This window comes from Myxocyprinus asiaticus, chromosome 47, assembly GCF_019703515.2.
Source record: "Myxocyprinus asiaticus isolate MX2 ecotype Aquarium Trade chromosome 47, UBuf_Myxa_2, whole genome shotgun sequence".
NCBI classification, from domain to species: Eukaryota; Metazoa; Chordata; class Actinopteri; order Cypriniformes; family Catostomidae; genus Myxocyprinus; species Myxocyprinus asiaticus.
Window position 1 is genome coordinate 14267072 of NC_059390.1, and position 27501 is coordinate 14294572.

Sequence of the window (27501 nt, forward strand, 5' to 3'; positions counted from 1 at the left end):
ATGTATTTGATGGAGCTTTTCAGAGGTGAAGTGTGACACTAGGACAAGAATTCATGACCAGTTTCACTCATTTGGATTTCAGTGACGGTTGAGCTAGATCAGAGATGGATAGTGAGACAGAGCAAGAACACTCTGTTACATATAGTATAAAACTGAGTGTTGCATTGTAAGCCTGGCCTACAATAACATGCATACTGTACTATATTAATGTGTTTACATTCTTTATGATGCTTACATCGCATACGCTTGTTGAAATTAGAAATGGACATCAGTACTTTCTCTTGTTCAGTACTGACTGGCAGTCTGGGCAGCTGGTCAAGCACAACACAATGATACTCAAATCAATGTGTTGTGACCACAATAATAATGTTATGGTTTCACATGGATGGTCACAATGAAATCCTTCTCCTACAGTAGAGTACAATTTGAGCTTAAATGAATCCTGAAGCTCTCAAGTGATGTTTCAGCTTCAGTCACTTGCTTCTAATCCATTAAACCAGACTGGGAGAAAATAAGCCTAGACTTCCAGGATTTATTGCCCACTCTATGCATTCAATTTCAGTACAGTTGTAAAATTGCACCAGCCATGTTCTAATCACAGCAGATGTGTTTATTAAGTGGTTAATTGCAGGTGTTAGGTGTAAATCCAGAGGCAGAGAGTACTGCTGCGGTTCTGATGGTCACTGTGCTATATATAGAAAAGAGAAGCACCCGATGATAAGCAGACTGTCTCATTAAAGATGCATAGAAGCACTGGAGTCAGCAAAACTTTAAAGCCTTTTTGATTAAAAGAGCACCACATACACTCACATCCACATATACAGGGGCAGTGGTGGCTTGGCAGTTAAGGCTCTGGGTTACTGACTAGATGGTCAAGGGTTCAAGCCCCAACACTGCCATGATGCCACCATTGGGCCCTTGAGCAAGGCCCTTGACCCCATCTGCTCCAGGGGCACCGTATCATGGCTGACCCTGCACTCTGACCCCAGCTTAGCTGGGATATGCGAAATTCCCAGCTAAGATGGCACCGAATATGGCTGCTGTGTTGCGAGCTCTGACACAACATTGTAGTTTTTTGTTTACAATTCTTATGTTTTTTGTCTTGGATGTTGTCTGCCTTATTGTCTACGACAGACAAATACTTTTGGACATTGGTTCTGCAATTACACACTCTAAACCAGACTTCAAATTCCTCAATGCTGACCCACTGATTACAAACACACCAGCAGAGCCCTTTGTCTGGGCTGCTCGGCCGCGGAAACGCAGAAGGAAAAGGGGAAATAGAGCCGGCATTCTCATCAGAATAACACGTTGCGCAAATCGACCCCCGCTACCAAGTATTCTACTGGCAAATGTTCAGTCTCTGGACAACAAGCTCTGTGAGCTGAGAATGCGGATCTCTTTCCAACGAGAGACGAAGAACTGCTGCATTATCTGCCTCCCCTTTTAATTTCGGGAACGTGGCGGAGCATAAACAAGCCAGTTATGCCCTCCGAAAAACTGTCAGAGCAGCAAAACGCCAGTACAGGAACAAGATTGAAGGACAGTTTAACACCACCAACTCTAGAAGCATGTGGCAGGGAATTACCATCATCACAGACTTTAAAGGGAATAAAAACTCCGCCGTGAACACCGCTGCCTCGCTCCAGGACGAGCTAAATACTTTTTATGCTCGTTTCAAGGGAAATAACACCGCCCTCGCAGAGAGAGCTCTCATGGCCCAAGCTACAGAGGTTAGTTCACTCTCCGTCTCTGTAGCGGATGTAACCCGATCCTTCCGATGGGTGAATTTCCGTAAAGCCACGGGTCCAGACGGCATTCCGGGCCGTGTCATCAGAGCATGCGTGAACCAACTGGCTGGTGTTTTTACGGACATTTTCAACCTTTCCCTCTCTTTGTCTGTAGTCCCCACATGCTTTAAAACATCCTCCATTGTGCCTGTACCAAAGCAATCCAAAATCACTTGCTTAAATGACTGGCGTCCTGTTGCTCTGACCCCCATCATCAGCAAATGCTTTGAGAGACTAATCAGAGATTACATCTGCTCTGTGCTGCCTCCCTCACTGGACCCATTGCAGTTTGCTTACCGCAGCAACCGCTCCACTGATGATGCCATTGCATCTACAATACACACTGCTCTCTCCCACCTGGAAAAAAGGAACACTTATGTGAGAATGCTGTTTGTAGACTACAGCTCAGCATTCAAAACCATAGTGCCCTCCAACTTGATGTGAAACTCCGGGTTCTGGGCTTAAACAGCTCGCTGTGCAGTTGGATCCTGGACTTCCTGTCAAGCAGACGCCAGGTGGTTAGAATGGGCAGTAACATCTCCTCATCACTGACCCTCAACACAGGAGCCCCACAGGGCTGTATTCTCAGCCCACTCCTGTATTCCCTGTACACACTTGACTGTGTGGCAACACACAGCTCCAATGCCATCATTAAGTTTGCTGATGATACGACGGTGGTAAGTATGATTGCTGAGAGGAGGTGTACACTCTGACACGCTGGTGTCAGGAGCACAACCTCTCCTTCAACATCAGCAAGACAAAGGAGCTTGTGGTGGACTTCAGGAGAAGAGAAAGAGAACACAGCCCCATCACCATCAATGGAGCACCAGTGGAGAGAGTCAGCAGCTTCAAGTTCCTCAGTGTCCACATCACTGAGGAACTCACATGGTCTTTCCACACTGAGGCCGTTGTGAAGAAGGCTCATCAGCGCCTCTTCTTCCTGAGATGGCTGAGGAAGTTTGGAATGAACCGCCACATCCTCACACGGTTCTACACCAGCACTGTAGAGAGCATCCTGACTGGCTGCATCTCCGCCTGGTATGGCAATAGCACTGCCCACAACCGCAAAGCCCTGCAAAGGGTGGTGCGAACTGCCAGACACGTCATAGGAGGTGAGCTTCCCTCCCTCCAGGACATATATACTAGGCGGTGTGTGAAAAAAACTCGGAGGATCATCAGATACTCCAGCCACCCGAGCCATGGGCTGCTCTCACTGCTACCATCAGGCAGGCGGTATCGCAGCATCAGGACCCACACCAGCAGACTTCATGACAGCTTCTTCCCCCAAGCAATCAGACTTTTGAACTCTTAATCTCTCACGATCAATATACATCAGCACTGCACTTTATTAATCTTATAATCTTATTATCTCACACTGGACTGTCATAAATTATATTCTCTCTTAACAACACACTGGCAACTGACTATCAGCCAACAGCCTGAATGTCAATACAGTACAATACAACCTACTGTACATTTTATATGTACTATATATACTATTTTTTTATTGTATAATGTGTATTCTATATTGTGTGTATTGTATATTGTACATTGTATGTTATTATTTGTATATTGTGTTGTGTGTAATTATGTGTATATTAGATTTTAAATTGTGTTGTGTAAATCTGATGTTTATTGTAAATTGGTATATGTCTCATCACTGTCATGACTGCTATGTTGCTCAGAACTGCACCCAAGAATTTCACACACTATTGCACCTGTGTATATGGTTGTGTGACAGTAAAAGTGATTTGATTTGATTTGATTTGATTTGACATAGACATCTGCAGTGCACCACTGCCAATCCTCCTGCAAGATTCCTCTGGACACAACAGTGTATGTGCCAAATGACCTTGAAGGAGACATTGAGGTGGTCACATCTTCCGTAATATTCAGATTAGTGGATGACAGATATGCTTTAAATGGTTGATTCCTAAATTATTAATTTGTCCCTCCCCCTCCCCCAATCCTGAATTTGTGGCAACATTTTTGCTTTAATCCAAATGCAAACAATCTCCTTACCTTGAGGAATTTGTACAGCAGAAAAGTGAACCAATTCGTGAGCATTTTCTCAGCCACAGACTCTGTTCTGAAAAACAAACAAAGTATATAAATAAATAAAAGCAGCACAAAGCCACAATTATCACTGTGAGTGTCATGCACAAATGCGATTACCGCGACCATGAAAAAATCACTCCACAAAGCCCAATGTCTGCTAATGAATGGGACTTTGTAAAACAAACATAATTGCGGAAACATGAATTGCACTCTGGAATCTATAGCCACTATCTGCAGGCTGTCTTTACTACCAGACTCCAAGGCCACAATAATCCACAAGATGCTAATACAAGAAACCCAATTAAGGCCTTTATATTATCCACCTGGATTGATGCCAAGTGAACCCACTCTGACCTGGAATAAAACCGCACTAATTTCCCCCCCAAAGTCCAGCCATTGAGCTCAAAATGGATAGCATTACAATAGAAGGTGGCTGAATGGAGGGACCGGGGTGCTTGATTGGCTAACACCTTTGCTTGGACCACAGACTCTGATCCGGCATGAGAGATGTACATACATAATAACTGTGACAAATTGAAACCCAATACACTCATATCCGGTGTCTTCAATGTGTGTGTGCCGCAGGGAGCTGGTGAATTGCCAAGGCGCCCTGCAATGAGCCATGGCACAGAGCATCAATATTTCAGGATTACAGCATTGTGGTGTGTGTGTGTCTGTGGCCCCCTTTCTAATGCCCTGCATTGCAGCTGCCACCTGCATTCCCTCTCTCCTGCTGCCTTTCAGAGACCTGCCACTGTGTACCACTGTGTATACATTTGAGTATGCATGGCTGTGTGTGAGAAGCAGTTGTTTCAAGAGCGTGCATGTGACGGCTAAGCTGGCCCAACACCTGGAAAGGATTAGTGTCCCCTTGTTGTGTAGCCACTGCCTCAGACGGCACAAAGTGGGCCAAAGAAGGACACTTTCAAGGGGTCAGTGAGGTCACTTTTCATCTTTCCTTTCATCTCAATCCCTCCATTCTAACATTGCCCTGTAATCATCTATACACTCCCAACGGTTCTCAATTCTTGCAAATGTTGGACCAATTACAAGAGTAGCAGTGGGAGGAGAAAACCCAGTGTTGGACCATACAGAGCAACTAGGGAAAATAGATATAAAAAGGAAACAGCAAAAGAGAGAAACTGTTTACTTACTGCATTCCCTCTAGAGCCACCTTTTCATATTGTCGTTTATTCCCATTAGCTTTCTCTTTCTTTGGAATCAGCTATTTTGATGGTAATTATTGTTGGCAAGACCCCATAAACTCACTTACCCATATCCTGTGTCACCTCTCTACTCACCGGAGGGGGAATAAGTGGCCTCATTGCCAGACAATCCTGGCATAACCACTCCATACTGTTGCCACAGCGCCAAGAGTGCCTATCACTGTCCTTCCAATCCTTATGTCACATATCATTGACATGGAGAGAAGAGCTTGCTTGGCTTTGGAATTTAGGGGAGGCAGGAAATGTGGTGCACATCCAGTGGTCAGGGATGAGGAGCCTTGGAGTGGGCAACACCAGGTGCTTATTTCCCCCTGATTAAACAGTCATTTTCCAGTGGAATAAAGTAAGTGGAAAATGGAAAATGGGTAAAGTGGCATCAGGATGTAGAGCTGAGCTATGCTCCATAAACAAGAGAGAGAGAGGCAGCCATATATCTTGCTCATCATCTCTCAAATTCACCCAAAGCCATTTACATTTGATGCTGCTTTCTGCCACGACAAATGGATGTGAAGAGCCAGCTCTGGCAACATCAAGGACCTGAGAGCTGTTTATGATTTTAGAGCCCCAACAAAAATGAGAACTGTCACTCTGTGAAGGATATTGTGCTGCAAGTATCTGTTATATGCAGAAAACATCTCTAGTAAACAAGCTCATATATTTAACGCTGTTGCTAAGTGTGTGGCGCTGAGTATACAAAGCGCCTGGTTTTACAAAGCGTAAGTCTCAGTCTGCCATGAAATTGAAACTCTTTCTACCTATGGTTCAGCTAAAATTTGGTCAGGAATGCATATGCACAAAAACACCTGCCTAATGGATTTACGCACCTTGAAATGGCTCATAGCATCAGAGGGTTTATTTTCTTAACAGTCTGATGAAACAAACCCTCGGTATGTCCCCTCCTTAATGCACATGTATTAAAGAACACAGCTTGAAGCCAGGAATGATTTAAATTTTGCACTCCGGCTCATGTGGAGTAGATTGGCTGCTCTGTGGACGACTGAGCCCGCTGCGTAACCATGGTCCCCCTTCACAGAGGATTATCCCTCAAGAATAATCACAGGACCTCTGTTTAGCTCTGCCTGACTGTGTGTAAGTTTGTGTGTGTGTGTATTGAAAGTGAATTTGTATTGGTCTGAGAGTACAAAGTCCAAAAGTATACTCTGGTTTTCCGTGTGCCGCTACGTCTCGTGCAGTGGGCATGATGCAAATTTCGGCATCAGCACAGTATGCGTGGAGCCCAGTTTTTGTTGCACACATGGACAATCCTTGTCTGTAAATGTTGTCTGCGCAGGCGTTGACTCTACTGAAGAATATAAAAAAAAAAAAAACTGTTGTAGTGGGTATGCACTGAGCACATCCAAAAGTGTATAAAATTGAAAGGCTGGAGCACTTGACTGCACACAAGATGTAAACACACGTGGAAAAACTAAGTATACTCTAGTCTTAAGGCTGTGTCCGAATTACAGTTCTTTTATAAAAATGTACGGTAACATTTTATTTTAGGGATCAGAAATTAAGTAATTAATGACTAATAGTTGGACTTGTAATGGACTAGTTGCAAACTTGTTTGGAATTATAAGGTATTTATTATGCCTTTGTTTGTTGATTTTTGCCCTTCCTTAATAGCCTCTTTAAATTTGTTTTCCTAACAATTAAATTATTAGGTTAAAACGAAAGATACCAATAGCTAGTAAGGTGCAAAATACATCCTTTACATGTTCTCATTACACAATGTGAATGTGCAACTTATAGGTATAAAATAAATATAGAAAGCAGAGACTTTTGGTGCTTAGTGTAAATGGCAACAAAAAGCATCCTCTTTGCACTAAAGGCAAATAGTGTTAGATGGTATTTGCACCCCTAATTAAATACTAACATACAGTATAGGGGCATCACTGCAGCATGTTCATTTTGTTTATTTAGAGTCCCACAGACACCCTACACCAACCCCTACCCCTACCCCTCCCTGCTGTGTTTAAATACTATATGCATTCTACATGTTTTTCATACTTATAAGCCACACATTTACACGGAGTACTGAGAATCTATAAAGGATGTATTTTGCATTATACCAGCTATTGATATGTTTTGTTTTAGCTAAGAAATTCATTGTTATGATAAAAGCAAATATAAAGGGGCTATAAAGCAAGAATAAGAAATCAGTGAATAAAGGCTTAATAAATAATTCCAAACAAGCCCATAACTAGTCACTTACAAGTGTAATTATTAGTCATGAATTACTGTCTAATTTCTGATCCCTAAACTAAAGTGTTACCAAATTTACTTCTCAACTGTTGATGAAGTATATCCTGTTGGCATGCAGATGTGTAGTATAAATACATTACTGGAAATACTACATGTGCCATGTTGGTATTGTTCTTTGACCATTTCGTTTATTGACCTATGATGTACAAACAAAAAATACTAAAAATATTTTTTTTTCGTGTCTTGTTAAAGTATAATTTGACCATGTGCAATAGCTTTCTTACTACCTAAATCACTTACATTAGAAAAGAACCATTAAATTTGAAGTTCTCCGCCATTTCTTTTTTTTTTTTGTTCGCCATTTATTTTCACCAATCTGATGGATCCTCAGCTCACATCTTTATATGATATCAGTGTCCACTAATTGCACACTTCAGAATCACAGCACAAGTTATACATTATCCTGGTATTGTTCATCTACTATATTATGATTACTGAGTATTCAGACATACTTATCAACTGACATACTGCTTTTGGCAAAGTATGTGTGTGAACATGTCCCAGAAACTATTTGGCCTGTGACAGAGCACTTGTTTTAAAATGATTGGGAGAAACTGGAACACCCAATATGCAGATGTAGAAAGGGGAGTCTCGTCTTACAAGTAAAAGAGCCAAGTATCTTTTAGATTCAGACATTGCCTGTCAGTCAACAGAATGCGAATGCACATAAGCTGGAACTCAAAAAGTTTTTTTTTTTAGTTTTTTATTTTTTATTTTTTTATCTGAGCTAAAGAAGCACAATTTATGATACCATTGTTCTCAGAATTTACAGCTGATTTAAAATATTTTCTTTGATAATGATCTTGACCGACTGTTTTGGAGATTTTGGTCTTTCCTCATTCAAGTATGACTAAGATAGAAGCTGTACTTTTATGCTGCTTGTATCCATACAAAATAGCTGCCCGGGAGTGTTCCCAAAATGGCCACTGAGTGGACTGACTTCCCTTGAAAGATATTTGATGTGTACAAAGGCAGACAATACATCTACAGGCATGTGTGAGAATAGGAGACCCTGTATAACACATTGCTATGTAGTCCTACAGAGACATATAGAATTTATTAATGCTGTGCATACAGAGAAAATGGGTTCGGTGGTCGCTAGGTTATTTTTAATCATAGACAATGTGAGTGGGCCGCAGAGTGAGGGATGATAGAATTGGGTGCCGGAATGCGACAGATGGTTCTTGAAGCCGCTTGTTAGTTAGTTAGCCTGGGTGTGTTTGTGATCTGAGGTTGAGGCTGGACAGATGGGGCAACCATTGCAAATGCTTTCTTGGAAATGGGGAAAGGAAAGCTGGTTGGAGGCTTCTGCCAAAGATGTCCTGCCTCTCTGCATTTTAAACACAGATTTAGAAATCATACAGTGAAAGAGAGAGAGGGAAGAGAAAATTATTCTCAGACAACAGCTTAAGCTTCTCTGTTCTTGGCCAGGGTTTTGTATCGTGTTTTGCTAAGCAGATCCTTGAGGTTAAACAGGTTTCATGTGGTGGACATCACTCTGTATATCTATATAATCCATAGAAATAGCCTATATGGACTAAAGCAGTGGCTCTAAACTCGAGAGAAAATTACCCTTTCAGCCATAAAAAAAATAAATAAATGTGCGCACATTGCAGGCATCAACAAACACATTACTTTTAACATGCCTGTTTTGACCAACGCATTGTGTTTGCATCTTTGTTTCTGTTGTGCTCAGAGAAACTAGCGAGAACAGTTTCAATTAGCACAATTAACAAAAGTGTCAGCTTATGAAAAATTCAGCTGAAGTGCAAGGGCTTAACAGAAGCTATTTTTGATGTTAATATAATGACATCAAGAAAACTACAAGAAAAACTGACATGAGTGCAAACGAGTAGAGCAAAAATCAGTTTGCAATGTATAGTAATAACATTTTCATGCCAAAATAAAACAAAAATACTGAAGAGTTAATTGCATGGGGAATTGAGCTTCACAGATCTCCCTACATTCAGTAGTTTTTAGTGCTCTGTTAATTGGATCTAGAGCTAATTAATCCTAATTACAATTTAGGATTTCATGTTTGGGTGAGAAAGTGTGCATTTCAATGTCACCAAAAGCAATATTCCCATCCAGTGTACTGTAGAATCCATTTATCGAACACAATTTACTGAGGTCATTCACACTCGTCTATGAAGATGACTATAATTAGAATCAGACAGACAGAAATGATTCCAAAATTTAGAACATGTGCTCTGTTGATTATGCTCACTTGTAGGGGATTTATAATCAGTAATGGCTCTTCACTTTAAGTGTGCATGTGTCTAGTACCTTCTAAGTAATAGTTTGGGATGGTTCTTGCTTTCCAGATTCTTGTCGATGAGGTCAGACAGCAGGTGTTTCAGGACATCTGTCGCGTACTCCAGTTTACTCTGCAACACGGTCATGATCAGTGAAGCAACGTTGCCTCGGTCTCGCATGGAAAAGCCTCTCTGAGACTCCAGGGTTCGGATGAAGGACAACAGGAAAACTTTGTTGTTGATTAGCTGTCCAAACAGTTTTAGGCCCTTCTCCACCTGATCCTGTCTGTAACCTGGCACCTGAGGCAAAAAAAAAAGAAAAACAGGAAAATAACTGTGATATACACTATATTTCACAATACCTAGTGATCATTAAATACATTAAATACTTTATTCATGTCTTTTTCAAGCTTTGAGGTCATCTATATGCTAGTATACTCTTAAACAGTGACACAATGAACTTTTAGCAGATTTACGCATTTATGTCATTTATGTGACAGATTTTTGTCCAACCAAATGTTCTCTAGAATGAAAATGGCCCTCCCCCTAATACCACCAGCAACCAATTAGCAAGTAGTAAATCATGGCTGTGATGTAACTAAAGTCTATTGTTTATTATTTAAAAAAAGAGACTAGCCCTTCAAAATGTTCCACCCCAATTTCCTGTTTCAATAGGAATATGTCAAAACAGGGAAGAAAACTGCATTCATTAAGCAATTTTAATTGAAGGACTCTTCTTATAAGTCTGAGCATCTAAACTGTTATTGTTGTCATGTTTAACAGTGTTGTCTTCTACTTAAGTTTACATTTGGACTTCAAGCACATTCAGAATCTCTCATTTGGCAACAGCATTCAGTGTCACTGTCCAATGTAATGGCCACAGGCACTTAAATTAAAGAGAACCAAATAAATTAAAGGTGCTGTAAGTGATTTTAGTATTCTGAAGCTTTCACGTGACTGAGCTGTTGAATTAGCCATGCCCCCTCATTCCAAAACCCTGCCCTCCAAAGATGATTTTGAGTCCAAAACTGAGTAAAAGAGCAGAATTGTTTGTTCCTGTGGCTGTCAAATTCAACAGTGGCACAACAGCGCCCTCAATTGACAAACATTATGAATCATAGCCTCAACAATCCACTTCAAATACAGCACTATGAGAACAAGCAAAATGACTGACAGGTGAAAAGGTTCAATGTCCGCGGTCTACAAACACATTTTTGTTTGCTGTTTACAAAGTCTACAGCTGTCACAGAGACCGGTGAGATATCTCAGGACAATTATTTCATTAATATCTTTAAGGAAGTTGGGACATTTTTTGCAAAGTTTTCCATGAAAAAAATCATTTATACCACCTTTAAATGAATAATGATAATAAAAAACAATCTACAACCAAACATACAAGTAAACAGATGGACAGCATTCAGCTTTTAACAGCTACTCACAGGGCAAGGATGCATTCATTGTGCGCTAAAGACACCTGATGACAGACATTTAACCATGCAAAGACCCCATAACATCATTTCATGTGATTTGCCTCATCAATAATCATTAAAAACCTGTCAAAATCTCGAGACGGCTCCCGTCATTAGATTTGATTTCACTATAAACTTTTCCAGAGAGGGGGACGTTTATTCCAATTAAGTCTTAATTGATATAGCTGATTAGAACCAGAGCTCATCTGGCAGAAGTAGGTAAGGTTTGGCTTGTACACTCAGCCATGATTGGCTAAAGAAATGTGTTTGATTAAATTCAAACTGTCCATCAGTGTCATATGGGACATAAATAACCCGTAGCTTGGTGTAGCCATCACTGCATTAGATTTTAATTCTGTTCCTCATGCTCTGAAAAACAGTTGTGTCACATGTCATTACTGTTATTAATAAAAGAGTGATTGTAAATCAGAGAGAAGCTCATTACTTTAAGAATAAGTTGTAAGAGAGAGAGAGAGAGAGAGAGAGAGAGAGAGAGAGAGAGAGAGAGAGAGAGAGAGAGAGAGAGACTGCATGTAGATTATAATGAGAGCTGCTGCCTTTTGTTTACTGAGGGTGAACACAAACAACACAGTGACAGCTTTAATTCCCAACAACCCCACTAAGCTGCGAGTCATTCAGAACAAAAAAAAAAATAAAATAAATAAAATAAAATACTTTGAAGCTATTATTGTTACTGTTCCTCCCACAATGATTACATGCATGTAAGATTGTATCCAAGTAAGGGGCCATTAAAATTCAAATTTAGTATGGATCCTTTTCATATTTCCAGGTTTGGAATTCATGTAGTGAACTGAAAGGTAAACTTCTATAGTGGTTATATGTGATGACAGCAAAACATTTGTGTGTTTCCCTTTGCCCCAACAGCAAAATAAATATTCCACTATTATGTTGTCATGACTTTCCAAAAGAGGAAAAAAATGGGAGAGATGGATCATGGCAGTCAGAAGAGAGAAAGATACCAAATTTACTGTCACTCCCTCAGCAGCTGTATTTGAAATCCCGTTGCAGCAGTGTTGACTAGTTTTGTTTTAAATTAATGCTAGGGTAATAATGAACAAAGAATAAGATAAACATTTACTCTACATAATTAAAAATACATGCGTAAACGCATCATAACAGTCTGTGAAAAGGGTCCACTGCACAAAAATAAAACTGTTACTGGAAATGTATGGTAATTAATGGGCACAATAATGGCTAGGTCTCTTAAGCCATCTTTACACTGCAAAGGTGGCACAGCAGCTTGCATTTACACAGACCGTTTAATACTGCTCAGAGCAGGTATACATGCATTTAAACAGCAATAACAACTTCATAAATAATGTTATGAGATTATTGTTTTAAAAAAATATTACGAAAACAGCCTTTGATTCTAGGGACTGAGGTGGGTCAGAGCAGACTTAACTTGGCTTTTGCGTCTTAACACAGAATTTTGAGCAGGCTCAGAGCAGGCTTGACTCTGCTGTGTAAAGACGCCTTAATAAAGATTTAATATTTTTCACAATGTTTGACTATAAAATATTTTCAATAAAAAATGACAATGTAAGGTGCGAACCTGCAATCAAATTAGGTTTATTTAGCATCATTGCAACAGTAAAACTGTTAGGTTACCTCTAGGTCTCTAAGGACAGGATGCTCCTCAATACCAGGGAAAAGAACTCGCATGGTATATGTGCGGTAGTCCAGGAAGGGAATGCCTGCTCCGTCTAGATCACTGGTCAACTCGTGAATGTCTGTCTGCAGCTCTGCAAATGCTGCATGCGGAAGACACATGACAAACAGAAAAAGTCTATAGTGACTAAATATGTCTCCTGACAAACCAAGTTCCACCCAACAATCCAGAATGAGATCTCTAATCCAGTGTCAAACCAATTTTGCTGCTTGCTTACACAAGTCTCAAATCCTGGATTGAGACTACTTACCCTCTTTACACTCCAGGGCTACTCTGGACTCCAGATTGTCCATCTGCATCTGTAGGCGTTTAAGAGTAAGATCACTCTCACGGGATTTGCGCTTGTAGGCGATGAGGACGATGACAATGAAGAAGATGAGGAGGCCTCCGGCCCCGGCGATGCTGATGACGGCTGTGCTGCTGAGGGGGCTGTCTGAAGTGATGTGGACTGCACCTGGGGAAAACTCGATACCACCCACACGGGCCTAAAGCGGAGCACATTTGATCAAGATTTGAATGAAAGCAATCCTTCGCAGTAAGTAAATTATTTTGTATCCTTCATTTCTTCGATGTTTTGTGGTACCATGTACAAGACCATACTAATTCAGATATAAGATTTGTAGCAGACCAAAATACATCTACTGACAAAGGAATTATACTTTATTCAGTGTTATTGTATGATAGTAAAGCAAGCGTCCCAACAGCAGAGGGGGACAATGTATCTGTTCTTTTTGTGACTATATGGCACTCTCTTGATCTGTCTACAAGCATCTGGTGGAGCAGCCAGACACACAGAGTTCCAATTCAGAAGCACAAGTAGTTTTATTTTCCTTTAATATATCTTATTAGGAATTTACTTAGGATTTTAAACAAAGAGTGTGCAACCCACAACGCAACTTACCAAGACCTTGTGGCGTCCAGTCAGATTGGGTGATTCACAGAGCAGCTGAGTGTCTGATACAGTTAACGAACAAGGTTTATCTCCAATCAGAACAGTATAGTTGAGCTTTCCATTACCACCTGGGGCTGGAGGCAGGAAGTTTCTACCCTAAAATTCAGACAATCATCAATGGACAATGATCTACCAACTATGATCTCGGACTGATAGAGAATTTGGTAATTGCAGTATGAAATAGCAATAATACCTTGAGTATAATAGGGGATCCTGGTTTGAGCTCATGGACTCCAGACATACTGAGTGGTTCAAACACTGGGTTTGGGTAGTAGATGAAGTTGGTGTTGTTGAGGGCCAGCACAGACTGAACGTTGTCCAGGATGAAGCCGAATTCATCGGGCCTTTCTGGTACTTCCTTCAGTCTGCTCAGACTATAGGGAAGCTCTGGGGCCATACACTGCATTGTGGTGGGACTCAACACCTGACACGTCTGGTAGGTGGAAATAGGTGGAACAGATGCCCATTAAAAAAAATCTCAAGTCACATTTGCAGACCATGTTGTAAGTAAAACAATATCCATTGGTTTAGATGAACAATATTATTGGATTCAGATGAATGGATAATGGATTTAGATTATAAGCAACAGTGGAGAGTTCTATGAGTGTGTGATCTATTTTGATGTTCTGAAACAAGACATTTTTGTTTTAGAAGGCAATTATTCCATGTTAAATAATTTAGTCAGAACCGAGATTTAATTTCATCTCCCTAAAATTTAAGTCCCACACATACAAATACACATTTACTTTTGGATCATGGTGGGGACTTTCAATTGGTTCCTTTTGATTTTATACTGAGCTAATGATATTTTCTATGCCCTAACCCTAACCCTGCCCCTGAACCTTACCTTCACAGAAAACTGTTTGAATATTTACATTCTCATTAAAACTTTTAGCATGTTTACTAAACAGTATTCCTCATGGACACCATTTGCTGGTCCCCACAATGTAGGTGATTTCAGATTTTACCATTCCTTGTGGTGACATGTGCTCCCCATGATGTAGGCGAAACTTGATCCACACACACACACACACACACACACACACACACACACACACTTGTTTTTATATCATTGTGGGGACTTTCCATAGATGTCCATGCAATTTATGGATTTTATACAGATCTAACAATAATCTCTATCCCCTAACCCTAAACCTACCCCTAAACCTAACCCTCACAGAAACCTTTTTGCATTTTTACATTTTCAAAAAAACATCATTTAGTATGTTTAATAAGCCATTTCCCTCACAGTTGGTCCCCACAATGTAGTATAAACATGTACACACACACACACACATGTTGGTGCAGCTATCCTTATGCGGACTCTCCATAGACATAATGATTTTTATACTGTACAAACTATAGATTCTTACCCACCCCCCCCCAACACACACACAAACAGATATAGGTCTACTCTACAAAGCAGCATGAAATGATTAGCACTTTTAAAATGGCCACACTTTAAGCCTTTGATATGCCCGCAGTTTGCAGACTCGTCATCACTAGCATCTCAACAATCCAGTCATTTTAATTGGACTCCTTGCAAAGCAGTAGCAACCAGACAGACAAATCCATAACTGACCCTTCACTTCCTCTAACACAAAGACTTCTATAAAAGGTCAAAAAGGGTGTAATCATTTAAGATAAAATAGATTTCAGGTCACTGTTTGTTTCAGAGCACACAGTCCTGTCAAACTCTTTTCAAACTAGTTTTGACTGATCACATTACAAACAAGGATATGAGACGTATGAGTCGTGCCACACAAATGACTTCAGAGGCAGGGTATGACTTTTATTCCACTGTGCTTTGAGAAACAGTGTGCCAAGGCTTAATCATATCGCAGCCCAGATGCTAAACGCGGCCATGTGTGAGATACATGCACAAGATAACATTACGGTCTTTTGTCTCTGTTGCCTTTCAATCAGATCTCACTGAGTGCAGCCTCCCATGGCTCTTGGATCCATTCTGAAGACAGGACACATGATACCCTTGTCTAGGCATCCACCCTGTGTAACGGCATTCTCCTCTTTCCCGCATTGCTGCTACAGCTGCTGGGATCTGGCAGCCTTCCTGTTCTCTGTCTGTTTCTTTGTCTTTCTCTCTCTCTTTTCTACAGCTTCTGTCCTGGATCCAATGAGGTGCAGCCAACACAGGTGATTGGAGCAGAGGGAATAGTCTGCTAATGGTCATTTCAGTTTACTAGTCTAAGTTTAGGTAAGGGCCGAGTGCTTGTTTTCTGTATGGAAAATGTCTGTACTTACGTTGACCGCCTCTAAGTTCTTGTATTTGGCTCTGATCAGAGGGTTCTGGATGATGTCCAGGTTGGTCCCGGTCACGGTCACTGGTGTGTTGCCACTGTGAAATCAACACCATGTTTTAAAAGATGCATTTTCTAACTTTCACATGTTGTCGTTCTTTATGTGGCAATGCTTCATGTTTGTAATTGCAAAATTCTTGATTGACAATTGTGCTATTAATTTTGTAAAAATAATCAACAATTAAATCTGAAGTGTGTCATTACTGCACCACCAGAAAAATAATCGCTATTTTCAAACAAATTCCATTAAAATTCTGCCGTCTTCCATTGGCCAACGATACTGTCGGACTGGACTGCTGTGTCCAGCAATAAACAAAGGTGCCACAGAGTTACATGTTTAGGTGAAATAAACCAATAAATAGCTTACTGACAGTTTGCTTATATTGCAGTATATTAAGCTTGTATATAATAATAATTTTAATATGAAAAAATTACACAAATCAGCTTTAATTTATTAACTTTTGACCATATATAAAATATATAACTTTATCCAGTTATCTAAAATTGTGTTTAGCATAGCATCCATGACCTTTTTTGGCATTTGTAGAACACACACCTGAAAATACTCCACTCAGGTTCCAGTTTGGTGATAGTGGGGTCCTCCGCATACTCAAACTTGAGATCTTTGTGAATGTGAGCTTTATCCACAAACACAGATACAGACACGTTCCCATAGCCTTGCATTGATGCGTGAGAGCGGCATGTTATCCACTGTCCTCCTCTCCTATGTTATAAAACAGTAAAAAACAATCATTGATATTTTTCAGATCTCTGTGAATAGTCAATGGGCTATACAGATAAGAGTTTTAAGCACATGTGGTGCAGTGTTTTACATCATTCAGGCTATGAAGATTTTCTTGCCATTAAAGCAAAGCAAAAGGCCTTTATTAATCTAATGTACTTATATGATCAGACAATGTAAAACAAGAACAAAGTGATGGTTATTGATGTTATTTATTAAAGATAAGAAACTCTAAAGCACTTAATATCTATATTGATTTTCTCCCTCAGTTTGAGGCATTGAATGACCGGCAAACCAACCTAGAACCATGACACCATGAAGGGCATTGCTATACTATACCTGTCGGTCAGACCCTACCTTTGATAGGTACACTTCTGATCTTTGAACATAATGGAGACATTGCTGCCAGCATCCAGGTAACTGCCTGTAATGTTGACGATGGTACCGCCAGATACCGGCCCTCGACTGGGCTTTAGACTCAACAATCTGGGGACCTGTGGGAATTCAGGTCAAAACAACCACTGGGAATTACTGACAAGCATACAAAACACACAACAACAGAGGTGAAGTGGCAATCACTCATGTTTCCCATTCCTTTCTCTCTCTTTTCCTGTTGAAAAGACCACAGTTGGTCACAAGCACCTCATGTCACATAACCCAATTACAACCCAATCAAACCGAGACATAAAAGTCATTAATGATTGCATAAAACTGATAGTGTATGAATGGGTCCATAACAGTAGCTTTTATACTGCAGCTAAGTTCATTTGGTTGGCTGGATATCAATCTGATGGTTTTTATATCAGTACATGCACTGGGTGTATGAAAGATACGAGAGAGAGATAGGCAGAGGTATATAAACATGACTGTGGCTGGCTATAAAATGCAAGTTTTATGGTAAGACTCTCTGGGTGTTGACCCAACACTTGGTGGAGTCAAGTGTCTACTGATATGACTAAGTACATCAACAGGGCCACAAGGCCAAAGTGTTCACTATTTATTAGAGTGACAACAGTAAATCCAGGCACTTTCAACCCTGAAGTGGCAAAGGCTTGATTAAGATCATGGAGGACAGACCAGCGGCTCATTGGGGGTTATTTTATGGCCAGTATTTTGCTGAGGTACTCACCACGAAAAAGTAGTACTTGGATGACTTGGCCATGAACTCGGGACGACACTCTCCAATGCACACTTGGACATTTCCAGCAAACTGGCTTTTTTCTGCTTTTCCCATTTCACACACAATCCTGCAAAACACACACACACACACACACACACACACACACACACACACACACACACACACACACACATGCACAATCAATCGACCAGAATAACTCCACAAAAACACTGTTCTGATATGCCTTGTCAAAAAATAAACCATTTCTGAAACATATTAAATGAGAGACTTTAAACATTTCTGTCTCTGCCATAATAATAAATGCATGAGTCTTGGAGATGAAAGGTTAATACATGAAATAATCTGGCTCCTCATTCCGTGACAGGTGTCAAACTTTATCACACAGCATGATAAGAGGCTTATCATAGTGTTTAAAAAAACAATAATAATAATACACTTGTGCTGGAACTACCCAGAGGAGAGAAATGCAGACTGAAAGAGAGAGATTTTAACATCAGGACATTAATACTGGAGAATTTATCAAGCTGTCAGCAGGGTTTTCACAAATGCTTGCCAAATAACGCAAAATTATATTTTGCTGTCTTGAACTGGGATTAAAAGTTTGTTTAATGTTCTCCTCTGTGTTTACTGCCTATCCATATTGGGCACTTAAAAATGATGTGGGGTTTTGGCAATATTTAATAGGCATGCATTATGCTTACCTGCTACATCTGGAACTAAACATTCTTTGGAGACTTGAAATAAATCTACTGAGGCTATTCAAGGGATATGCCATAATTTAGACCAGGTTTAAGTGCATAATTTCTGTGCCACTAGCATCACTAAATGGAATTGCAAAAATAATGACTGTTTTCAAAAAGTTTTCCTGAACACTTCCCCCGTCTTCCACTGGCCGAACAAACCAATCCATTCATGCCATTGGTTGAGGAATGTTTCTATGTTGGGCTGGCCGGGAAGCTCAAACAAAAAGAGCAATCATCATGTTTGATACCGCCACAGAGCAACAGTGTTTACACTTTTTTGGGAAATCAACCTACATATGGCTTACTTTTAGTTGCATATTAAAAAGGAATAGGAGAATGTATTTTGACATTGGAAAAAATTACACATTTCAAATTCAATCTAGCCTGGTATTACAAGATTGCATGTAAACCCTAACACTAAAACTTCTACAACTGAAAAGTGTTTTGTAAAGCCAGGCTTAGGCCTGATAACCTGAATTTGAACACTTACTGTTCTGCTGGAATGTATCCCTCAGGTACTGGTGTGCACTCCACCTCTGCAACCTTCACATTGTCCTTAATCTCATTGAACTCCAGCCCCAGGTTCTCACCACGGATAGTTACCAGCGTTCCTCCTTCACGAGGCCCTTTGAGTGGGGTGATCTGCAGACAAGTTGCCATGGAGACACAGGGAAGCATTACATCCAATGATTCCAATAAACTAAAAAAACAACATGGAAATCTCCCACACCCCCCATCACTGGTATGAGCCAACAGGAAGTGGAGAATGACTTAGCAAAGGATTCCTTCATGCACCTGCAGGAGTCAATGAGTGTCAGGGTAGGGTGGCAGTGGGAGAAGCTGTGAGTTATTTGGTTCAGTGGGATAACTGGGCCATACTCTGTCAGAACAGCAAAGCCTGTGCTCTTATGGTGAATAATGATCAGCCACACAACCTAGTCCTGCCTATAACAAAAACAAAGCCGTGCTAATTTATGAACACAGAGCCAGCGTCTGGGAGAAATATGCCAACACCAGCATGTAAAATCATATGCTGCTAAGTTTTGAATATAAATACAGCCTTGCACGAGGATGCTTATTTTCATCTGCGCACATCAGGTGATCAAACACCTCTTGTTCTTTGTACAAGGGCTGCTAAGCAGTACCAAAATCCATCAGATTAGAATTAATGTATCTTTCATGCACTCACATGATGCCATCTATTGCATTTTAATGCTTTTGTTGGTAACATACCATTAACATAAACAGTTGGCTACTGTTTCATTAAATACTTTTAGAAATGGCATTTATGGTGCATTAACATGAAGCCACCAAAAAGAACCCCACTTAATCACTTAATTTGACAGTTGATGTGCCATACAACAGATATCACATGATGTAAAGTGCAAACTCGCCCGCCACAGTGGTGGAGAATGCGGGCACTTTTGTGAGTGGAGACAGCACAGTTGGGCACCAACAGTGATGCCACTCGCCCTTTCATTCGCCGGTTTGATGGAAAGCCTGGAGCAGGAAGGAGAATCCACAGAGATGGCCTCCCAACCGCCAAAAGGGTAAATGGCACTTAATAAGCATTTACCCTGCGGTTGGTTGAGGCTGTCATGTTTAACCTCTGTTCCCTCTGTCCTATACTGAACTGAGTGCCCATGAGCAAAGATGGCATATTTCAAATTGCACACTTTTGGAGGGTCCTGCGCCAGTCAAGTAACTGCCACTGAAATGAATGAGAATGCAAAAAGATAGCTTTCTCCAGGTATTATAGACATCCTTGTCTGAAACAGTTTTATGAGGGGTAGAAAGAAACAAGGGGGAGATAGCTAGCAGGCAGGGAATAAATGTAATGCTGTGAATAATACGGGTCAGTGCATAGCTGAAATCACATGAGATGAACTTGGCTTTATTGAGTGTCTATTCAACAACACTATAAAAAGTGCCTTTCAAACTCAATCTGACAGTCTTGACCTGCATGTCCTCAGTGTACCTGAGATTGGGCCACACTAAGTGTATTGGCAGCTGGGCTATTAGGCCAAATGTAGGACACCGATTCCTCATCTGGCAAAATGGGGGGCCGTCAGATCCCAAAAGGAAATACAGACATGGTTAACATCTCAACTCTGTCATTATTTCCTCCCAGACCCAGCTTTAGGTCAGAGATCTCATTAGCAGCCTGGTGAGATGTAATTTCCCTTTAACCCATCACATAAACTGTATACTGAATTTAGCAGAGATATTCACGTTTTTTATTAGCTTCAAAGCACTGTGGGAATATTGATATTTCAAAGGCTCTGACTGTGTGTTTAAATTTTAAACATGCCAATGTAATGTGATCACACCCTGCCTGACTGAAACATTTTAAAGAACATTATGGAACAGTCAGAATTTATCTCTCTAGTAATCTGGTTTAATCAAAGCCTTCAAAGTCTTACTCAAAGGCAATGATTGATTTTAGCTAAATCTTTATAATGCCCTTCTATTAGTTCTGTGGGACCAGTATATGTTTTGCAGTACCAAATTATTCTGATATTGTTTTTTAATTTTCATTGCAGACATTTGTGAAATAACAGACCTACTCTGATACTTTACAGGAAAGTCAGTGTAAAATTACAACCCTCTACTGAGGGAACGGACAAAGGGTGTAAATGAGTATGAGAGGGAGAGAAAGAGAGTAGTCTCTTTTCATTAGGAGATGGGAAGTTGATTAGATTTGTGACTTTGACAAGCTAATTGACGGTTGTTGGAGAAAAGCACTTAATCACCATCTACTTCAATGTCAGCTAAAGATTCTTCAGCTGCGATGCCAGAGTAATAGAGTGCATTAGAATACATTACGACCTGTGGGCTGATCAATTCAAAGAAAGATGTTGAGAGCGGTAATCACAGAGAGAGAGAGAGAGAGAGAGAGAGAGAGAGAGAGAGAGAGAGAGCAAAGGAGAGCTACGATACGCTTCTGCTCTGATGGAATAAAAATAGAGCAGATCAATCCTGGACTTCCCTCACATTATCCACAGCTCTGTCTGGCTTCATTCAATTTTATTTGTGTTTCAATGTGTTAATTAGAACCTCGGCTATGATCTAGGAACTGGTAAATGTTTAAAGTGATAGTAGTGAACAATATTTAATGGATTGTTGTATACTTCAAGCAGGATGAACTGGATTTCTCTGATAAAATTAGTGCTACTAGGTTAGGAGGGATTTAAGCAATATCTAGGAACCAGAATGTCATGGAGACTTGAGGATGGGCTCTTTTGAATTAGGCCATAAGCAACCATCAAGCAACCACCCAGAACACCCTAGCAACTATGCAGAACATATTAGCAACTACATAAGACACTGGTAACTTTCCACAGCACCCTAAAATTGTGGCTATGAGTTTTTCACGGGCAAGCACCACTCATATTTTCTTCAGACAATATAAAAATCTAGACATATATTAAATATATAACATGCAAGTTACTAATGTTTCATGCGATTTTGACTTTGTTAATCAATTTATATATTTTGCATCCTTTGGGTTATACTATTGAGCAGATTTGTCTGTATTTTCTTTTCTATTTTGTATTTGTTGTGAATGAGCATTTCCTCATGCCAACAGATTTCTGAGAGTGATTAATACGTTTCTGGCACATGTGCTGTCTGTCACTCAGAGCAGGCAGCTCTCAAACAGGTAGTTCTCCCTTTTCTTTATATGTTCATCAATTATTTTGATGTGGCGCTAGAGATGGGGTTGATAATGTTCCTCCTCACCTCAATCCATCCACTCCCTCTCACCATTTGTTCTCCCTCAGTATTTCCCCCAAGGTCACACTTTCATCATATCTCTTTCAGCAATCTACCCATATGTTCCTTCTTCCTCCTCTATCCGTTGCCCATCTCCACAATGAGGATTAACCATAAAGCATGTGCATGTCAGTCGGTACAGATCTTTGCTGACTGTGAGCTGAGCTGCTCTGCAACATCTAGCTCTGTGTTACTGTACAAAGGTTTTGTTGTACTTGTGGAACAAGATATTACTCTAAGGAGGGTGAGAACCAAGACACTAAAGGCTGACAGTTTAACCCCAGCCCTAAATAAAAGGGCACTGGAATTCATAATTCTCCATTGAGGATCTCTTCCACTCCAATCGTAAACTTAATCTGTCAGCCCTAAAGGTGTCCCCTTAGTCATCGGCAGTGGCCTGTGTATACTGATTACAGTTGGGTCCACAAGTCTGTGACCACATTGAAAATCTGGGATTTAAAATCTAATTTAAACCTGAAAATAAAGGGGGTGGGGGGGGGGGGGGGTTATCCTAAAAAGAAACATTATAATGTAAAATTGCTGAAAGATGCTGCACTATTTCTACAGTTGCTCACTAATCAAATGCAAGCAATTTGTCACACTGATCATGTTAGCTCCTTCAAATTTTCTTGTATCCACTGAAACACACAATATGTTTTTGGAACACTCAAACCATGTTGGATAACATGGATCATCAGGTGAACACCAACTTGTGGAGTTCAGCTTGTGAAGCCAGCTCGAGTGCATGCTGTCATTCAAACAAAAGTGGTCTGAAACTTTTGGACCCCACTCTATGTTATGGTATACAGTAAGTTGTGGTGTTTGTGCTTCTGTACAGGTTTACCTTAGTGATTCTGGGATGCGTGCACTTGCTATTGATGCCATTGTGCTCGAGCCACATGCTCTGCGGGTGAGGGCAGTGCTGTTTCAGTGAGCAACGGTTCTCTCCCTTACACCACACACAGCCGAACAGAGGGTCTGCCTTTAGACACAGTCCACAACTTTCCCGCCGCGCGTCACACTTGTACAGGTGCACTGGGGAAACAGAGAGGGCAGAGGTCAAGTCAGGTTGGAAGACCCGTGGGACATCAATCAAAGTGAACTGGGCACTCAAACAAGTTAAAATCAACATGTCTTTTTTCACAACTGTGTTCACAAACCCTTTTACTTCCATAATCTGACATATATTTCCAAATAAAAAAGGATATTCAACTAGATAAAAATTCTAGATGGGGCTTGATTTTATTCATCAGTGTTTGAACCATGAAAAGTGGGCATTGAAAAATTAAAGGGGATGTGTTTAAATTTTGAAAATTACAAAGACAAACCTTTTTTTTTTCTTCTTTGGAATAATCTGCCCCAAAGAATCGTGCACAGTGAGAACATGTATTTAAAAAAAAATTGGGTATTTTATTTCTTTTATTTAGTATACTATAAACAGATACTGTATAGAGTTAATTGTATATATTAATTAAATTTGCAGAAATGGAATTAATAAGTCAAGAAATGTGATAAGAAATGATGCAAGTATGAAATGAAGAGATAAGAAATGTGTAAGGATAGAAATCACTTTTAGTTGTCTCTAGATCCCTTTTCCCTCTCTCTCAGCTCTGAAGATCAACGCTCATCTCCTTTGCTCCCTGGTAAATCGCTATTACGTTTCATCTCCATGGCAACCAGACAGGCATTTTTAATTGCTATTAGATGCTTGCATGATCTGTCCATCAACTAATGCCCCCTGGGTGGCTCCCCCTCAGCGAGTGGCGAGGGAGGAATCTTACATACTCTACTTTCTAAGTTAAATTAGCCAAACCTTCTCAGAGACACACACACACACACACACACACACACACACACACACACACACACAATGCAGAGGCAGGACCCAAAAGCAAAGTTAAAAATAAGGAGATTTATATAAACAAAAACTAAATCCAACATAAATTCTCACAAGGGGGAAAACAAACATAAACAACCCGTAGGGGAAAACAAATAATCCAGAGCTGGGGCAGAGGGTAACTGGGAATCAGGACCGACCGGACGGGAACAGTGCTGATAAACAGGACCGACATGAACGAGCCCAACAAACAAGACTGACTGGAACACACAAGACTGGAAACAAGACGAACTGGCATTGGACAGCAAACACGAGAAGACTAAAATAGGGATAGAAATCAAACAGGGGACAGGTGAGGCAAATTAACTAATAATAAGCAAACAAGGAGGCGGGGTATGAAGTTAGACAGAGAGACACGTGGCGATACAGAAACAAAACAAAGCCACGTACTCTCACAAGACAACAAAACACCTGAATGGCATGAGCGCACATCAGCAAGACAATAAGGCAATATACGCCCATGCCAACCGACAAACAAGACGAGAGAATGCGTAGCAACGCCAAACAAAGCGATGCCACGCATTCTCACATTGAACGAAATCTGAGCATACATCGCGAGGCAAACGCCACGTAATGCACGCCAATGGTGACAAAAACAGGACAGGACACTTGTGCGAGAGTTTGGCAACACACACACACACACACACACACGACACCTTAGACCGAAGTGACCGAACCTCAGTACAACATGAAGACAGCTCGCGACCCAGGCACACAACACAAGGTTGATGTTAGGCGCACCTGCGTTCAAACTATTGACACGGATGCATGCTGCCAAGATGACATAAGCGCGATGCACCCACGTCAATAATAGACATGGAGCATGAGTGTCCAGATCCCGACACAGACCGAAACCAAACCAGACAGGAGGTCAGGATACAGACACCATACTCCAGACATGAAACAAAACGGACCGAAGAGAGCACGGAAGGGAATACAACCGAAACTGCATGCTCACACAAAGACAGACATGGGACGATGATGCCACGGTCCTGTCAGAATCAAAAACCCAGACTGACAGAGTGTCACAGGACCGTGACACACACATTCAAGCAATGTAAAGTGCTCATTGGTTTGTTTTGAATTAAAGCGGGACATGTTTAACTTTAAATTACATCCCATGTCATATCAATGCAAATGTTTTCATCTTTTCTGGTCGTGACACAGATTTTTAAAGTTTCTGAAGGCTAACACAGCCTTTCCAATTAGTCTGAATGTTTCTCTAATGGCAGAAAAAAAAGAAAAAAAAATCCTTAATTAGTGTTTTGTCTTGTTTTCCATTAAAATATCTAAACATCCTTAATACAAGGCAAAATCACTTGAGAAGCAAAAGTGCATAATATATTAAGATTAGTTTTTAGATAGTATATCTCAAATGAAGAGAGATATTTTTTTTTCTTACAGCACTGGCAAATAGTTGTCTTGTTTTAATCATAAATCTATCTAAATTAAGTAGTTTATTTATTAAATATTTTACATTATAATCCATCAAAATTACTGTTTATATTATTTATTTATTTATTTTTGCAACATTAAAACTTAAGATCCAAAATTCAGGCTAACAAATTCAGATTAAAAAAATTCAGTTCAAAGTTTTAGATTTGATTTCAGCTTATAATTGGTTGAGTCTCTATTCATCATGTCTAATTTGGAAGCAAATGCATCAGTCTCTTTCTCCCTCTGTTTCTTCTTCTTTCTCTCTTGGCAGAAGGCATCTATTGGCTAAAGAACAGGGTAGGGTTGCACCAGCTGTGCGTAAGTTCTCACATAAGTTGGGATGTAAAGTTCACACTAAGGGCTTAGTAACTACTTGTTAGTTTGTCAGTGTTTAATTTGGTTGCACCACCTGTTCTTAAGGCAAGACTTAACTAGTAGGTCACAAGCTCTCAGTAAAGTAATGCGTAGTCACATAATATGACATTTACCTGTATTGATCCAATAAACAACCTTCAAATTTGTACACAGAAGTATTAAAAAGCTGTGCATTTCAGTTTTATCTCATTACGGTTGATGTTCAAACCTTGTTTGCTTACATAACTGTCAGCTGTAATAAATATATCCCCATTAAAATACAATATGTAATAAAATAAGATTTAATTAATGGTATATTTAGACTATGTAAATAACAATATTTAATAACTGTATCTAAAATGAATAAGGGACAATAAATAAATAATTACGTAAACAACAGGCTGGAATAAACAGATATTTATTCATTTTAATATCTTTTATCGTATATGTTGAAACTTGACACCGTACACAGGAAAGTGCACCATTAGAGTGATTTCATGCTTCACATTATGTTTTCTCCCGTAAATGTAAACGAGTGTAAATGCCAACATCATTGTATATATGTAGGAAGGACTGAAGCAAAAACATGAGCTCATTGATGTCATAAAATATCTGTCTGCTTTTTTATTTCATCCGTTACTCCTGGTCGGAGGCTTTCATAAATATTTAGTTTATACGTAGGTTTACATCCTACCTAAGTTTAATGGTGCAACGCTCAAATATTTAGTAGAGTATAAATTGTGACTTAGTGCCCATTTACGCCACAACAAGGCTAAGTTGCAATGTTCGCATAGCTGGTGAAACCATCCCCAGATGCCTTATACTATGAGTATCTGACTGGCTGTTGAACAGGTAGGCACACACATTGTGCCATGAGCACATGCACACTAAGACTCACCTGAACACTTAAAGACTAGATCTAATTGTGACAGCATACTCTAACCTTCTGTCTGGTGGAAAGGCATATGCACAGAGAGAAGGCAAAAGGTGCGAACATGATATATTGTGAACCAAATTAAAGAGGAAATAAAGGGAGAAAAAAAGAAAAAAGAGAGATGAGAGGAAGTTAACAGGTAGACGGTCTCTGCAGTGAACTCCAACAAGAATGTCAAGGGATGGATGCTTGCAGCCTGTTGCCATGGAGACTGAATCCAGGGGTAGCAGCACAGCTGCCGGATCACAGGCCTCACCTTTGTTTTGGACTGGGTTGTCAATGCTGAAGTCTCCATTCCAGATGACCGTCAGATCCACAGGAAGGCTACTCATCTCCATCCCATCATATAAGTACTGTAGCCATGGGAACCGAGTCAGAGAAAGAGAGAGAGATGGAAAGAGAGAGTGCATATTTACTAGTTGTGTTCTGCAGGAAGAGCACTTTTATCATTCCTGA

The 27501-nt window shown here is 40.2% G+C and overlaps 1 protein-coding gene across 1 annotated transcript in view; it reads right to left on the bottom strand.

Annotated features, from left to right (window-relative positions):
* The window catches only part of LOC127436502 (plexin-A4), a 334355-nt gene that overhangs the window by 34173 nt on the left and 272681 nt on the right, over positions 1 to 27501 (bottom strand). The window contains exons 11-23 of the mRNA XM_051690704.1: positions 27302 to 27398; positions 23268 to 23458; positions 19140 to 19291; positions 17895 to 18012; positions 17123 to 17259; positions 16580 to 16747; positions 15968 to 16061; positions 13899 to 14138; positions 13655 to 13801; positions 13004 to 13238; positions 12693 to 12835; positions 9626 to 9894; positions 3813 to 3879 (exon numbers count right to left, since the gene is read on the bottom strand). Of these exons, the coding sequence (XP_051546664.1) occupies positions 3813 to 3879; positions 9626 to 9894; positions 12693 to 12835; positions 13004 to 13238; positions 13655 to 13801; positions 13899 to 14138; positions 15968 to 16061; positions 16580 to 16747; positions 17123 to 17259; positions 17895 to 18012; positions 19140 to 19291; positions 23268 to 23458; positions 27302 to 27398 (2058 nt within the window). The remainder of the gene's footprint in view (positions 1 to 3812; positions 3880 to 9625; positions 9895 to 12692; positions 12836 to 13003; positions 13239 to 13654; positions 13802 to 13898; positions 14139 to 15967; positions 16062 to 16579; positions 16748 to 17122; positions 17260 to 17894; positions 18013 to 19139; positions 19292 to 23267; positions 23459 to 27301; positions 27399 to 27501) is intronic.